At 42.7% G+C, this 18063-nt stretch overlaps 1 protein-coding gene across 6 annotated transcripts in view; it reads right to left on the minus strand.

Annotated features, from left to right (window-relative positions):
- Positions 1 to 18063, minus strand: part of SSBP3 (single stranded DNA binding protein 3) — a 217085-nt gene that overhangs the window by 24267 nt on the left and 174755 nt on the right. For 2 of the 6 annotated variants that reach the window (XM_044430017.1, XM_044430016.1), the window contains exon 6: positions 310 to 390. The exons of the other annotated variants lie outside the window; for them this stretch is intronic. In XM_044430017.1, coding sequence (XP_044285952.1) covers positions 310 to 390 — 81 coding nt within the window. The remainder of the gene's footprint in view (positions 1 to 309; positions 391 to 18063) is intronic. 6 annotated transcript variants of the gene reach the window in all.

Genomic DNA, 18063 nt, shown 5'->3' on the forward strand with positions numbered 1-18063 from the left:
ACTGTTCATAAAAAAGAATTAAAAATGATATTTGTACATAAATTAGCATGTCTGAAATTGAAAGCTACATTCTAATCTAATGTCAATGGAACAAATACAGCTAATAGAAACAGGCTTCCTAGTGGAGGTGGAATGATGTGGAATGAAATCAATATCGGGGCCCATAACTTGAGTAGATATAAATCCACAAAGCTCCACGATCTACACTGGAGCTGTAAATAGTTAATTAGCAGAAGAGTGTGGCTCCCACATGCTTAAAGAGTTCACACAGAACACAAATATCATAGCAGTGCCCTGCAAGATCTTTACCTGACTGTGGGGTCCCATCATGCTGTTGGGGTTGTGAGGTGGAGGCTGTGCGTGTGGCGAGGGCTGAGAGCCAGGCGGTCCCTGTGAGGTTAGATAGTAAAACGTGGTTATAGGTAAGGCACATGAATGTGCAGGAAAAGAGCTGGCTTAATAGGATAACTTGGTGAATCTTCACAGGGAACGAAAGGGTTGTTTTCTACACATAGCAAACTTTTTAAAAAATGTGGGGATGAGGGGAGAAATCAATAACTGTCAAGCACATTAGAAGAGTGACTATAACCCAAGAAAGATGGGAGAAAGGGGTTGGGAAATATATCTGAAGCACCTGGATCTGTTAAAATTTTCCTAAAACTTGGTTTTCTAGTAGCTGTGGCTCTACGAAAGAGCTTGAAATTGCAAGTGTAATTTCTTGAAAGGAATTAAAACCAGATGGTAATTGACAATGTGACATTATTTATCCACATCTTATTTTCAAGTCTGTCCTAGAATTCTGTGTGACTGACAGCACTTGTGACCTCTGGCATTTGCAGTGTCTGGACTGCTGGAAAGGCAGCCTGACTCAGTGCTAGAGCTCCACTGTTCCATGGACAAACTAAAATAGGTGCAACGTGTGGGAACACATAATCTGCAAGCAAACATTTTCATTGCTGTACCTTAATAAATGCAAACTGTGATCTCAATTAACATAATCATCTCCAAAATATCTAAAAGAAATAGCCTCGTCTAGTCTCACTCTGGTAGTTGCACACATGGCACCACAGACAAGCAACATGTCCACCAACTGTGCCCTGGCATCTGTCTGCATTAATACATGCTTTATTCTAATTATTTGAGTAAACAAAACTGAAACATTTGCTATGGCTGTATAGATTGTGATATGGGTTTGGACAAAACAGCTTCCAGAAATTAAACAAAAACTGGTTCTGCTACAATGTATTCTTTGTCTTAATATTCCCCAGGGCGGCATCATCGAATGTATTTGGTTAACTGGTTAAAAAATGCATTCAAAACTTGGGTAGCCACGATACTTTTCCTACCAGATTAGCAAGATTACTTTGTGCTTTCACTTGATAAAAGGGTCAAGAATTTGGTACAACAGGAAGGTTTATGAGAAAAATCTTGCTTAAAAGATTGCTCCCATGTTTCCGCCAGACAGAACTCCATAACTGGAAAGTTAGCAGCGACAGCAGGATGATAGTCCTCACGTTTTTAAAAATGTCTGCATATGCAAGACTAGAATCCTTTTGAAATCCTAACTGTGATTGTTCACCAAGATAAAATATCTAATGATGTAAGTAAATTTATTTTGGGGGGAAAAAAAGATACTATAGGTGCCTTAAGATTTTAAAAAAGTGGTTTGTGTAGTTTTCCAGCTGCAATGTAGTAATGCTGGATTTGGTGGATCAAACACCGTATTAATTCCCTCCCCTTCTTGAAAAGACAATCATTTTAAACAACTGTGTTTCAGAACCCAAATTCACACTCTGATATACATATGTTCCCTGTGCAATTCCCCCCACCCCTAAAATAAGAACAGAATTGTAATTGGTCTGGAAAGCAAACAAGACTTGTAAGTACATTATGAGAAGCAGCTACACACTTCAGGAAAAGCAGAGGAACAGATGTTCTATACCTGCCATGTTAGTAATTTCAACAAGTGTTCGCCTTCTAGCTGCTGCCAGCAATGGCACGGTTTGTTACCATGAGCAATTTTCTTAATTAACAGACATTAATTAGCCATTTAGCAATTTTGCAAGCATTTGTTTAGCAGCTTTCCTAAACATGAATACCACTGTGATAATGGTACTGATTAGAGGATCCCCTAATTAACAGTACAGGGAAGGAAAATTGAAATCACATAAATTTAAAAGGGGAGGGGAAGTTAATGAAGGCAGGACATATTTGCACCTGCAAATCTTTTATACCAGGGAAACTTGAGTGCAATGTAAATAAAAGAGAGAAAAAATGGTTAAGAGTTAATGCAGAAAGATGCAAACAGAGCTCTAAACAGAAGCAGATACTCTGCTGATCCTGCAGGTTATGTTTATGTGATTGTAGAAACTGATTTGCCATTGCATTAATAAGATCTATTGTATGTAGGGTGCTAATGTTCACTCATTAACTCCTTTAACTGAGAAATAAGGACTGCTTCTCACAAGGTACTTTCTGCTCTAGTACTGATATCCAAACACAAAATACATGAGCATAGTGTTAGGTATACGAGGGCCACATGTGTGCTTTAAACACTTTTTTTTCCTTTTAAAGAAACTTTCAAGCAGCAACACAGCAACATTTAGTCCTTTGCTTTAAAATATTTTAAAGGGAAAAACTGTATTTGATATACATGCATGAACTTGTTACCCAACACAATCACATGATGACCTTTAAGAAGCTGCCTGCAAAGTAAGGAGAATTTGTTCTCCACTAATTTTTTGTCTGCAATTTTTTCTAATCTTCAGAAACACAACTACAGCTTAAATGCATACACATACAGTTAACTAAAGGGTTAAATGAAACATATGGCCAGCAATATATTTATTTCTAAGTCATCTATAAATGGTATGTGGGATAAACAACTGTTAAAATATGCAGGAAAAATAATTGGAACAGAAAGTCAGTTGCCTACTGGATGCCACTGAATTATGTCAGAGTGCCTCATAAATACTTTCCTCTCCTTAACTAAAAAGAAAATTCAATTCTAAGCCAAGCTTTCACTTAGTTCCCTGCACAGTGCAACCCCTAGTGGGGTAAACCACCCCCAACCAACCTCAAAGAGTGATAGCACAATAGAAGAGACAGCTGTTAGAAGAGACAGCATTTGATAAGGCATCTGTTTCTGCTACACTGCTGCCCTGCCTTCAGCCATGGTGAATGTCTCAGCTGGCCCAGGTCACCCACTGGCTGCAGCTGCTGGCAGGCCCTAGAACTTAACATTCCAGCAAAGAATGTTGAAGCTTCTGGGGCTAAAGAATCCCTGTAATACTTAGGTATGGTTTTTGTTGCAAAGTAGGATTGAAAAACAAGGCTTTTATATGACACTACTGACAGGTCATAAAAACCACCACCATGTGTTTTGTTTTAAAAAGCCAACATGATGCAACTACACTAAGACTCAAAGTTTTGATATATAAGGTAGGTTGTATTCAAAGGAGTAGCAAATGCTCCTGATCTAAGATACACCCCCCTCTTTTTTATTGTGGAAGACCCTATTTAAAGCCCTCAACATTTCTCTCAAATACATAGTTGTTCTTACCAAGAAGTAATTTCACAAGCAAACTTCTGTTTTCATGTCTGTCACCTGTTTTTGCATTTCAGGCATATTTGTTTGGGACTCTGAACAAGGAGGATTATGGACATCTTATAGAGGGAGGCAGGAGTGAAGAAGCAACCATTCCTGCCCTGCAAAACAACAACATAACCAATTTCAACTAACTGCAGTGGGAGGGAAGGAGGCTGAGGTGCAGCCAGGATAAATTATACCTTGGCAGCACTGGTGTCCTCCTCTCCCCACCCTCAAACACCCACTAAACCTCTTCCCTGATGTTGCTTTTGTGACTTTGGAGAAGCAGCACAACATACTTTTCAAGCAGAAATAATCTGCTCTTAATTGAAAAGTGTAGTGAAAAGAAAATGACAAAATCATTATCTATCCCAACTGTATTGTTAGTTAACTGCTAAAGGAAATCCAGCAGTTCTTAGTATGAGCAGTCTTTAGATAGCTCAGTGCAACCATCCAATTACTTCATATATACTCATTTATGGCACAAATCAAGTAAATTGATTGTAAAGATGAAAGTTTGAACAAATTGAGAATCTGAAATGCCTCAAGAGCAATAAGAATACTTAGGTCTGTTTCCCACTGCATGATTCCCACAACATCAAAGGCTAATAGCCTATAAGATGTACATTGTTACAGGTGTGCACCAAAGAAAAACTCCATCTTTAACTTAACAGAAAGTTCATTTTCAAAATCTTCATTTCTGCCTTACAACAGAGCCAACATTTGCAGTACTGTTGCAAAGTAGCAATTTCTTAGTATTCAATTATCAACTCTTTCTTACTTGAGCCAATGAAGAAGTGATTCTGTGGTTCTGATATTTAAATAATTAAAAGCTAAAATATAAATCTAACACAATGTCAATATCAGATAGTCCACCTCTCCAATCTGTGTTTGCAAGCTGAACCTTAATATAAGAAACTCAGTGCCAATCTCCATCAATTATGATGTCACAGGTTTATCATTACTACAGTGCTTACTGATCTCCATGAGTGAGTATGACCAATTCAGAAGATACTGATTCCATAGAGCAGAATTATACAAACAGGTTCTTTGTGAACTAATGCAATGATGTAGCGAAAGGATTCTCGTCCATGCTTAGGAGGTAAGGAGTGGGCATGCCTTTCAAAGAACACATTCCCTTTACTTGCCTTAATAGATACTACTTTTGCACCTTGTTAGCCCCTTGACCATCACACCAGCCTCTTTACCTTCCTGTCAGCCTTTTGCCCTTGCTGATCTTGTTGGCTTAACTGGAGCTTTTTTCTCCCTGAAAGAAGTTCCATCACTGGTAAATGGACAGAACCTACCCCAAAGCCTGTTTGATTTGCAAGCACCTGTCACCTGGGTTTGATTCTCAGCTGATCTTATCTGCCTATGAAACATGAGCAAGTCACCCCTTTGGGGGGAGTCACTTCAGTGGTCTGCAAGGGCAATCCCCTACACATCCTAGTCAATTATTGTAGACTGTTGTTTTTAGAGTCCTCGGGGTCAGGGCCTTGCTCTCCCTTCACAGAGCTTGAGTAGGTGCTGGGGAGGGGGGTCATGGGACTAAGTGGGGAGGCCTGTGAAGATGAGTTACTGTGGTGATCGGAACAGGGAGTACAGTGTTGGGAAGAGGGTAAGGGGACCAGTGTGAGGGCTGGGCCATGGGGGGCAGCAGGAAAGGGCAGAACACCGGGTCCAGAGCGTAAGCACAAGCTGAGTCTGAAGCTTACTATGGGCCAGAGGTTAAGGCAAGTTAGCAGGTCCAGGCAAAAGGCACAGAGAGGAGCAGTCTGATTTTGCACACACAGAGAGAGAGACTCAGAGCACAGTTATAGGGTCAGTTTACCAGAGAGACATTGCTGCGAGGGCTGCAGCGAGACAGGTATGAACTGGAGCAGGGCTTGAACAAGGCATGGCAATGCAGAGGCCAGGGCACAACAAGTCACCAGGGCAACTTGCATGCAAGGAGCAGCAGTGCTGGGAAGCCTTTTATGCTGGTCTTCACAGTCTCCAGCTGCACTGTGTAATTGTTCTGCAGATGTTTCCTACAAATGCCCACAAAGGTGTTCCTGGTTCTGTGAGCACTTGCAGGTTCACTCAGGCCATAATCCTGAGAAACACACCTATACAATTAACAACTGTGCTGTATTCCAGCATTTCTCACAACCACAGGCCTGATAGTTTCCCATCTGCTTGCCCTCAGCTCTCTAGGTGTTTCTTTAACTGCCAGAAGAATTTAGGTGGAGGAGATCACGGGATGAATCTGACCGAACACACTTAAGAGCCCATTATCAAGCCTATGCTGTGCTGGCGAGGCCAGTGAAAAAGAAATTCTTCTCCATTTCCACTGCCTCCTCAAAATGCTGTCTGGCAGAGCTTTTTGGGGTGGTACAAGGGCTGGTCCATCCTGGCCCTAAGAAAGATCTGGTTCCACCCTCGAAGGCCCGCTGTGACGACTTTGCCAAGCATTTCAGGGAGAAAATCGCTCAGATTCTTCACGAGCTAGACTCTACTAGTGATTCAGAGGCTTCTGGGGAGATACCAGTGTCGCCGTCTGGTCCAAAATTAATGGATGAATTTCAATTATTGCGGCCTGATGATGTAGACAAGGTGCTTGGACAAGTACGTTCCACCACTTGCCTATTGGACCCTTGCCCATCTTGGTTAATTAACAACGCCAAGCACGGGATTGGGACCTGAATCTTGGAAGTGGTTAACATTTCTCTGAGGGAGGGTCGGTACCAGCCCCTTTAAAGGAGGCGGTAGTCCGACCGGTCCTGAAGAAAGCGTCACTGGATCCAGAGATGGCCACTAATTATAGACCAGTGGCCAACATCCTGTTTCTGGCCAAGGTGTTGGAGCGGGTGGTGGCGGGACAACTCCAAGCACTCTTGGATGAAACTGATTATCTGGACCCATTTCAGTCCGGCTTCAGACCCGGGTACGGTACTGAATCTGCCTTGGTTGCCCTGTACGATGACCTGTGCAGGGAGAAGGACAGGGGAAGTGCGTCCCTGTTGGTTCTTCTGGACCTCTCAGCGGTTTTCGATACCATTGACCATGGTATCCTTCTGGATAGGCTAGCAGGATTGGGGGTCGGAGGCACTGCTATGCCATGGAGTACCGCAGGGATCCATTTTGTCCCCTTTGCTGTTTAACATCTACATGAAACCACTGGGAGAGGTCATCAGGAGGTGTGGGCTGCAGAATCATCAGTACGCTGATGATACCCAGCTCTACCTCTCGTTTTCCACCAATCCAGGTGAGGCAGTGGCTGTGCTGAACCAGTGCCTGGCCGAGGTAATGGGCTGGATGAGGGCCAATAAACTGAAGCTCAATCCAGACAAGACGGAGGTCCTGTTGGTTGGCGGATCGGGCTTCGGGGAAGGTGAACTGAACCCAGTCCTGAATGGGGTTGCACTCCCTCTTAGGGACAAGGTCCGCAGCTTGGGAGTGCTCCTCGACCCAGAGCTTTCACTGGAAGCTCAGGTGACAGTGGTGGCGAGGAGCGCTTTCTTTCAGCTTCGGCTGATCCATCAGCTGCGCCCCTACCTGGAGTACAACTGCCGGGTGACAGTGACACACGTGTTGGTGACTTCCCGACTTGACTTCTGTAACGTGCTCTACATGGGGCTGCCCTTGAAGACGGTTCGGATACTTCAATTGGTTCAAAATAGAGCTGTCAGGCTGCTGACAGGGACTGGGTGTTATGTTCACATGATTCCAGTTCTCCGTCAGCTTCACTGGCTTCCCATTGAAGTCCGGGCCCAATTCAAGGTGTTGGTGATGACCTATAAAGCCCTTAACGGCTTGGGTCCTGGTTACCTGAAGGAGTAATACATGCCCGCCCATCCCTTGAGATCAGCGGGAGAGGCCCTTCTCCGGGAACCCTCCGTGAAGGAAATTAGGAGGGTGAGTACTCGGAGGAGGGCTTTCTCTGCGGTGGCGCCCAATCTATGGAATGCGCTCCCCAGAGAGGTCCGCCTGTTATTTGTTTTTTGGTGCCAGGTGAAGACCTTTTTATTCAAACGTTATTTTAATTGTTAATATTATTTATTTTATTCTTTGGCCAGGGCGACTTAATTTATACTGTTAAATTATATTGTTTTATATTATGTTATTTATTTATGATTGTGAGCCGCCCCGAGGCTTCGGCGAATGGGGTGGCATAGAAGTCCCCTAAATAAACAAACAAACGAGACTTGGATAGGCAAACATGGAGGAGTTAGTTTTTCTCAGTTGTGCCCATTGAGGTACTTGGTACAGCTTCAGAGTAAACTGGAGGGGAGGTGCCATTCTAACCCTCTCTCCTGGCTCCCTGTCCATTTCCTACTCCAGAATGTTTGCATCTTTTGTTGGGCAAGAGGAACAGAATGGGGATCCTACTATTGTACTGCCCTCTCTTCTGGTGGTCCATACCAACATTCCCCATACCTGAGCTGATAGAGGCTGTCTTGGTTGCAATGCTGAGGTGCTCCAGGTTGTTGAACGTTAACATCCATGCTGAGAGCACTGAAATTGAGCCAGTCTGCAATTACAGACCTCACTGTAATTGAGGTCTGCTGTTATGGACTCCATGACAACCATGGGACTGTCCTGACATGTCATTGGTCCACACATTCCAGATTTCTTTTTGTGCCCCCATTCCATAGCTGAGCATAGGGATAGTGGTCTTTGAATCGGTTCCTTCGTTATGGTCAGATCACTTCCTGCTGAAATTAATGATTACTTTTCCTCTCTGCAAGGGTGGAGGACCCATTAACATGGCTGATCCCCAGAGAATGATAGAGCTGGATGGTTTCCAGGGTGTTTCCTTGGAGGTTTTTATGGCTGATATGGCTGGCAACCCTGTTGAATCTCTGGTCAGTTTCTGGAATACAGAGATGACTCGCGCGATGGACACAATCACTCCTGAATACTCCATTCTGTAGTGGAGCTGAGAGTAATGAAACAAACAGGAGATGATGCAAGTGCAGTTACAAAAACCCTCGTAGTGAATGCAATGCACTCTGGCTATGTGCCTACAGTCAGGTACAGCTAGGGACAGTGAGAGTAGCAGAAAAACACAACCTTCCTGCCACTATTCAGTCTTCCCTTTGTTAATCACGGGAGCTTTTTAGGGACGTTCAGAGGCTATTACATGCTGGTCCCTAGGACATCTTAGACCAGAGATGGCGAACCTATGGCACACGTGCCCAAAGGGGCACGCAATCACCCCAGCAGCCATACACATATTCAGAAAGATTAAGAGTGCGAGGCATTAGCTGTGACTCACTGAGCTTTCCCATGGCCGGTCAGTGAGCTGCCAGGGATTTGCTTGGACTTTGATTTTAGCAGAAGGTAGGAAAGGTAGGAAATACACTCAGATGCCTTTTTCAGGGCCAGCCAAAAGCTGGTCAGTGGAACGCTGCCCCCTTGTGCTGATGGTGAGCAAATTCAGGTTTTATTGCAGTGTTGGCACTTTACGATAAATAAGTGGGTTCTGAGTTGCAGTTTGGGCACTTGGTCTTTAAGGGTTTGCCACCACTGTCTCAGACCTATCCTATTCTAAGATCTCTTTCCTCTGCCAGGAGTTGAGTTCCAATGTTACAGCAGCTGAATCAGGCATTGTACCCAGAACACAGCCTGGTCAAGTTTTATCTAGTAACTTTCAGTTCATATGGCTCAAGGATGCTGACAAGTTGTTTGAACAATTTCATGTAACCACATCTGTACAGGATCCTTGCTCCTGTTGGCTTGTAAAAGCTAGTTGGGCCAGGGAAGCAATTAATGGATTATTGTGCGGGGAATTGGTCTCATACTGTCTGAAAGGGTCAGTGGTGAGATCACTCCAGAAGTCCTCCTTGGACCTGGAAGATCTTAACAACTTCAGGCCAGTGAAAAATGTTCCCTTTCTGAACTAGGTCCTTGAGCAGGTGGTTGCCAACCAGCTCTCGGCACTCTTGATGAGACTGATGATTGGGACCGATTTCAGTTGAGGTTCAGCCTGGGTTTTGGCATGGAAATAGTTTTCATCACCCTGTATGATGACCTACTTCAGGAGAAAGGGGAGAATCATGATTGTGTTGATACTCCTGGATCTCTTAGCAACTTGAGATAGCATCAGGCATGGGGCAGCTGGCTGAGATGGGAGTGATGGTAACTCCATTGCAGTAATTCTACTCCTGCCTGGATGTTTGGCTCCAGAAGGCAGTGCATGGCAATGTATGGCTCAGTTCCATGAATTCACCAGTACAGGATTCCTTGGGAGTTGGTCTTTCCCCAACACAACTTAATATCTACGTAAAACAGCTGAGTCACCTGGAATTCTGGAGTGTGTTGTCGTCCGTACACTTATGACACATAGCTCTATTTCTCCTTTTCATCTTCAGCAGGTAAGACAGTGGATGTGCTAAACTAGTGCCCGGCTGACAGTGAACTAACAAACTGAAATCCAATCCAGACAAGACTAAGATACTGGTAGTAGAGGGTTCCTCTGACCAGATAGAGGGTGTTCACCCTCTTCTGGATAGGGCTGAACTCCTGTTGAAGGAGCATCCCCACAGTTTTAGGGGTCACCTTAAACCATCCTTAACATTTGAGGTTCTGGTGGCCTTGGCGGCTTCAGCTCCTGATCCAGCTATGCCTCTATTTAGATGGGGATAACTTATTACTCTGGTTAGTACTGTGCTGAAGAAGTGGTAATCAATTTCTCATTTTTTTTAACCTCAAAAACATATGATGAAATAATCCAAAATGAAAACAGTGAGAGTGCCAGAAGATGAGACCTCCAGGTTGGAAGTCACTTTACAAACTACTGGGGACTGGTAAAGGTTATTCAAAACTGAAAGGACGTCTAATGGCCAATATGCATTAAGGTGAAACCAAAGCCTGTATAACACATGCAATTGGGATATGGTATGTGAATCAACAAACTGGAAATCATAAAGCATGATTTGGACAGAATGGACATCACAGTAGTTGGTGTGAGTAAACTAAAGTGGACTGGAGTGGGACATTTCCAGTCAGACAAACACAAAGTATTTTATTCAGGAAATGACAAACTCAGAAGAAATGAATTTGGCTCTAATACTGAAGCAAGGTGTTACACAAGCAGGAGGAGGATATAATGCGAAATTCAACTGAATAATATCTATACAAATTAGTGGAAAACCAGTCAACATGACTAACATTCAAGTCTGATGTGGAAAAAGAAGAAACTGAAAGCTTTACTCAGGTATTCAAGAGGAAATTGATAACACACCAAAACAAGACATGCTGATAATCTTATGGGAACAGAATGCAAAAGCAGGAAACAAAGCAGAATCAAATGTAGGAGAATTTGACCTAGGGGTAAGAAATGAAGCAGGAGAATGACTTTTGTGGAGACAACAACATGTTCACTGCAAGCACATACTTCAAACAACTGCTCACATGATTGTATACATGGACTTCATCAAATGGCCAATACAGAAATTGAAGAGATTATGTAATTAGAAACAGAAGATAGAGAAGCTGTATTCTTGCTGCCAAAACAAGACCAGGAGCAGACCAGGAGTAGTGATCATCAGCTCTTAATTTAAAAAACCAGAGTCAAGCTAAAAATTATTAGCATAGTGCCAAATATAACTAAGTGACATCCTTGAAAAATTTAAAATCCATATAAATAGATTTGCACTGCTCAACTTAACTGACCATAAGCCAGAAGAACTGAGGACTGAAACCAGAGACATTACTAGGAAAGAATGCCAAAAGGCAATTTCTGTAGCCAAAAGCAAGAAAAAACCTAGATGGATGACAGAAGAAACAGTCGCAAATAGTAAGCAGGAAGCAAAGGGTAGCAAGCAGCACCCCCTTCTGTGTCCTCTGCCATTGGCAGCAGCAGGTAAGAAAGAAGGCTGATCGCCAGGAATGATGGCTGGTGAGCCCACAGCAGCACAGGTTGCTCATTCCATGAGCGTCTGCGGACTTCCTCTTGGCTTGGCTCCCTTTGCAGCACCAAACAAGCATGAGAGGAAGTCTACAGATGCTAGAAGGATGGATTTCAAAAGGGTTTGTCCCAACCCAATTCCCCATTTATGAAGCAAGCTCCCCACTGAGGCCCACCTGGAATCAACTTTAAGGTATTTTTGATGCCAGGTTGAGGCTGTCCTCTACCACAGGGTATTAAGTTAGTTTACTATTATATTTGGGATTTGTTAGTTACTTAAACAGGTCTTATGAATTAACTTGTATAAACTAATGTAACTTTTATATAGGTGTTATAAATTTGGTTTTAAATGTTTGTATGCTAAACTTTTTATGTTTTTAAATTCTGCTTGTATTTTATATTATATTTTAATATTTTATTGTAAATTACCTAGAGAGCTTTGTCTATTTGGCAGCATCGAAAACAAGCAAGTGATACCCATTGCTCTGCATCAGCAGGAGGTCTTCCATCTACTTGTAAGTACACATGACTATCAAATGCTAAACACGTGAAGGGTTAAGAAATGCCTCTTTGCCAGTTTGGATTTAGCAATTTATGCCAAAGCATGTGATTCCAAATTAAAGGCACAATTAAGTAGAGAACAGTTATACGTAAATATAGCAAGTTTAGAAAGAACCAATATAGATTGTGTTAAAATGGCAACAACCCTTGCAAAAATAATCAATACAAGCCTATATTATGCAATCTAATAATAAGCTAGAAAAGAATCCTTTACAATTCCCCTTTGTTGTTTTAAAGCAAATAACCAATGAATGATTTTTAAAATCCAAATATTTAAAACTAGGGCAGACTGTGAGGAGTATAAAAGAAGATCTCATGATGCTGAAAACAGGCGATGAAATGATAAATGAGATTCAGTGTCGGTCAGTATCAAGTGACTCACTTTTGAGGATGGTGATAGTAGGGATAACCTCATGGGAATGGAGCTTAAACATTGATAGGACTCCTTAACAAATCACTCACTATTTCACATTCATCTCCAAAAAGTTACTGCTTGTATCTATTCATAGGAGTATTCAATGGCACACAGCCTTACTAGATTAGCCTAACTGTTTACATTCTATAGTAACAAGTACTAAAACAGAAGCTATGTATCTCTCCTTCAGTGAAAGACTCACCTTTATATTGAATTGTGTGTCAACCCATACTCATAAAAAAGACAGACATTTATTTAAATTTAACACAATGTTTTGCTTCCCACTGGCTGTAGTGATGACAATTAATACAGATGGCTGTGTTAAGAGTTATTCTTGGAGGTTAGATTTGCCATTGGCTGTTAGCCACAATTAAGATTAGATTTCCATATTCACAGGCATGACTGGATACCTCCTATTACCAGGTAGTAAACCTAGGAACAAGCAAGTATAGCCATCTCTCCTTCAAGCTCTGTTTTTGGATTTCTCAGAAGCGTCTGGTCAGCTATGACTGAGAATATGGGCTAGGCGGATTGTCAGACCCTGGAAAGTAATTCTTACACTCTTTTTAAAGTGGTGACATAGGCAACCTTACCCCAGTTTGGTGTTTTACAAAAAATGGAGTCCAAGTAAATAGAGGTTTTTTCTTATCTGGTGAATAAGACAAAGGGACAAATAGCAAAAATAGTAAAAAATTGCTATTTTTGGATAACAGCAATTATGATAATTAGGAAGTAGTGACAAGGGAGGCCACAGCTGGACCATACAGTGGAGGCAGGTGGGCCAGCTTACCATGTTACTTGCCCTGTGGGAGACTGTGTTTAGCTGGCAAGAGCTGAAGATTAAAAGCAGCAGCCACAGCTGCCCTTCCCTCATCACTACTCACTGATTTGTGACATCTGTGCAGTTTGCTGGGAAGGCTCTTCATCTGCTCAACCCTGGGAGTGGGGGGGGGATGCAAGGGTCACTCCCCCAAGAGTGTTTGCAATTCTTGTTTATGCGCAGTGGAATGGGGGTTTCTTAAAATGTGGTCATGTACCTTGGAGAGCATTTATGGGGCCAACTGAGAGAGCCTGTAAGGGGTTTCAGTGAAAGTGCTGAAAAACATATTGCACTGGAAGGTAGGCTAGTCTGGTTAGGGGAGTACAGCCCAGACTATTGACAGCTGTGTTGTGTTCTAGCCCTTCCCATACCTGCAAGCTCGGTGGTTGCCCCACCATTCTCCCCTCAGTTGAAATGCCAGTTCAGTTTAATATACAACCTCCCTAATCCATGATTTAAGAGTGAATGAGGCAGCCAATCTGACGTATATAAGCAAGACTAGGATGGGTGAACAAGGAGGAGTTAGCCTCTCCCAGCTCTGCCCAATGTAGTACTTGACTGAACATCAGGGTAGACTTAAGCGTTACGGGGGCTGTTGCAGTTGTGTGCGTCTACCTTGGCAAGCTCCCTGTCCATCGGACTACTGGTCTGGACATTTTGTACCTTGTGTTGCTGTATCACCCACCCTGCTGCTCAACAGACTCCCTGTCTGTGATGATACAGGTGGCACGTGGTATATTGTTGAGGTCCAACAGAATGTTAGTTCTGGGGGATGTCAACATTCAGGGCACCTACATGGTCTCCATGACAACCATGAGACGGTCCCAGCATGTCATCAACCCAACAAATGTTGCAGGGCAGACTCTAGACTTGCTTTTATCAACTGGACACAGTTTGAAGGTGTGGAATTTTGAATCATCACTGCTGAATGCTATGAGATTTAGACTTATGACTGCTTTTCCCTTCTGCAAACCTTAAAATGGTCTGCCCCAAAGACTAATGTATCTGGGTAGTTTCCAAAGGATTCTGTGCCTTTTTTGGCAGATATGGCAGGCTCTCCTGTTGGAGCCCTGGTTGATCTATGAAATGTTGGAATGATCTGGACAACTGGCATGATTGCTCCTGAGAGCCAGATGGGAAAAGTCTTAGTGAATGCAAACACACACTGGTGTGTGCCTACAGTTATGCATATTCGGGAGCAGTGAGGGTAGCAAAGAAACATCTTCCTGCCTGTACAAATCCTCTATGCACCACCCAGCAGAGCTCTTAAGAATTGTCTGGGGCCTATTACATACTGGCACTAAAGATGCTGTTGATCCACCTGAGACTCAGTATAATACATTTGCTAGGCACCTCCAGGATAAAGTTTGTGAGCAGAGAACATTTAGTTTGCCCCTGAGAGAATAACTGTAAAAGAGTTGCAAGGCTGTGAGAGCTTATAAGATGGCATTAAGGTTCTACATGGGGGAAGAGTGCACTGGAGGTGAAGCTGTTGCAACCCCTTTAAAGTAACCTCTTGAAACAGGGATGCAAAGGAAGTTTCCTTTTGCCTTTATATGGCAGGATGTTAAAAGGAGCAAATCAATGCTAGATTGCAATTAGTTTGAAGGCACTGCTGAATGGAAACATTGTAGTTAGTTCTGGCCCTTCAAGGGACTTTATCTTCAGAATCCACATTCTGTTTAGAGGAGAGAAGCAAGATGCAGCCCATATGATCTTGGAGGCAAAGTACATACAGGGCCCCTTGCTGACCTGCACAACCTTCTTGGCTGTTGGGTCTTTGGTGAAGCAATGAATGCAGTGGTCTGTGCACTTGTTAAGGTACATGAGGGGGTGTCACACAGAGGTAAGTAGAGACCTGTTCTCCCCTGCAGAGGGAGGCTGAATGCACTCCAATGGAGCCAAGCTCAAGAAACAAGGTTCAATTTGGATGCCAGGAAGTACTTCCTGACAGTTAGGACTACGAGGGTATGGAATGGGCTTCCACAGGAGGTGGCTGAAGCCCCATCGGTGCAGGTGTTCAAGGATAAGCTAGATATGCACATGGTAGATATGTCATGAGCGGAGCTGGCTGGAGCTGGGAGTCAGACTAGATGGCCCGGGAGACCCCTTCTGACTTGCTCTGTTTCTATGTTTACTACTGAGGAAGAAAATGAACCTGTTTAATATTTCTTGTTAGAGAGAGAAGTTGCAGTTAAGCCAAATTATTCTTCTTAGAAAAGCAAGTATTTCTTCATTCTAGACTAGAATCTCAGGCCAAGAAAAAACACTGACTCCTTGCCACCCAACTGGGAGACCCATGGAGAGATGGTAAGAAAGTGAGGAAGCAGCAAGATAATAAAAATGAAATAAGTTAAGACATAGTGTCTGTCTATGCAAAGCTAAGCAGATTGCTGCCAAGACTTGCTTAGTAGTCCTAGGAAGCAACAGGTTAAAGACAGCGAGCCCTGTCCTTTGTGTAAATTATTTCCTACTTTCTTCTTCCAGGGTCCTAGGAAGGGACATCTCACAATACCCTATCCATATCCAGAAAATTGCAAAATATTTAAGCACATCCACACACAAGAGTATCATCTCAAGCATGAAGACCACTTCTTTGGCTTCTCAAAATGTTCTCCTATGCCTCATGGAGAGACATTAGAGTGATTCCACTCAAATTACCAGTTTTAATTAAAAAGGGGTCGAAAATCAATTTCTGCTTTTAAACAAAACTGATTAGCAAGAAGGTTATTGCAATTCACAGCAGCAGAGCTTTCCCTAGTTCCTTAAATGAAAGTGACTGGTCTTGGAAGGGCATTCATCTAAGCATCTAGACACCCATGGTCCTTTATATGATAACGCCTGCTTTAAACACACACTTTTCCCTACAGGAGATCAAAAAATAATGGCTTGGGCAAGGAATCCCAGTGGTTAATTTAATCTACTTCCAAGTTGCAGTGTGTGAGTGTACTGGAAGACAGGGTGTGCTGAACAGCCAAATGCATGCTGCAAGAAATGTGAGAAATTGTAACACACGCCTAGGAAATTCAAGACTTTATGAAGCATTTTGTTGGCAAATGACACACACGGCAGTAAATCAAATCCTCATGGCTGCATTAGCATGCAAGAGCAACTCTTATGACAGCTACCCCGATAACATAACTGCAATTGTACAGTAATGGCAAACATCCCAGCAAATGTGCTGCATGCTCTTTCTTTCAACTTGTTATGCAGCAATGGGAGGAATTGGTGGCTTAGGGCTGGGCAAGAAATAGCAACAACAAGGATCTGAAAACATTTTCTACTTCCTGTCTGCTACCCTGGGGCCACTAAAACTGCTATGCCTGGATGCAGAAAACTGTAGTCTTACAGTTCCTCCTCTTCAGCTACCCCACAATCAAATTATTCCCCCTCATGGCTTTTTCAGCCTACCTTAAAATATATTTTCTACCTTTGCTTTAAAACTAAGCAAACCAAAGAAGCCAAACCTCTGGATATTGTTATCTCTGTAAATATTTGCAGATGTTGTAGCACCAGGGAGAACTACAATTCAGCAGAGAGTGAATACTCTCTCTCTCTCATATAGTTATAAATCAAGTACTGAACTGAACTGCCTGCTAATGCTGGTTTAAAGATACAGAATACAACAGCCAATAGGGTTGTTTATATAAAGAAGGCAAACAAAAATCTCTGTGGAGGACATGCGCACAGTGTAAGTTTTTCAGGACTATTCAATAAAATCAGCTTGCACCATGAAAACTGAATTTCTTTCACATTTGTTCTGCACAGACTTTGTGCCATTCTTCACCACTTTGTTGTAATGATATTGTACATTTCCAGCATTCATGCTGTAATATTCCATACCTGGAACAACAGTTCAAGATACTTAATCACATTTCCTTGCAACTGTCATTTTTCCAGCAGTATTCTTGCTGATGGACACAGCCATACTTACACATATTTTTAATTGCTCCACATCCAAGCTATATGAATTATGTGGACATAATTTGTTTGGACTTTGAATGTACTCCTCACCAAGGACCAAAGTGAGTTAGGTGAGAGAGTGCAAAGCACACAATGGCAAAAATTAAACTGAGACACACTTTGATCCACATGCTGAAAGGCTTCAACCTCAACAATACAGGGTAGATATCCAGAGCTGGAATAATAAAACTAGATTTTTAAAAAGGAAGACCACTACATCAGTAGAATGAAACTTGACTTTACCCCACTAAGTCCTATTATGCATCAATGGAGTTATAAACCTTATCATTCCCAGATGATCAGATTTCAAGAACACAGGGTACCAAAATTGTTCAGTATTGTTTTAAAATGGTTAGTAAGGGCTTTTTTGCAGACTGGGGGTTAAAACACTGAAACATACAGCATGTTACAAGTAGTTACTCTACAAACAAATGAACAAACAAACACAATGCCTATTAATATCAAAAAGAATAAAGCATCAGAATATGCACAAATGTACAAAGAGATACTCAGACTTTTCTTGTTAAGACTTTTTTTTGCTGCATCTCTGGAGCTTTAAAATAACCCTCCAAATAGCAATAGTGATCTGCTGGAAAATATCAGACCCTTATGGCTCTCACTGTGATCCAAGTACCATATTTTTCGCTCTATAAGATGCACTCCCCCCCCCAAAAGTAAGGGGTATGTCTGTGCGTCTTATAGAGTGAATGTGTGTGTGCCAGACGCCCGGGACGCTGCCGGCCTGGCTGCACCCTCCGGTGCAGGTGAGAGCTGTGCTGCTCAGGGGGAGGCATGCGGAGGAGGAGCTGTGGGCTTTAACC

Source organism: Varanus komodoensis, unplaced genomic scaffold (assembly GCF_004798865.1).
Source record: "Varanus komodoensis strain SLA01 unplaced genomic scaffold, ASM479886v1 scaffold20_1, whole genome shotgun sequence".
Taxonomy (NCBI): domain Eukaryota; kingdom Metazoa; phylum Chordata; class Lepidosauria; order Squamata; family Varanidae; genus Varanus; species Varanus komodoensis.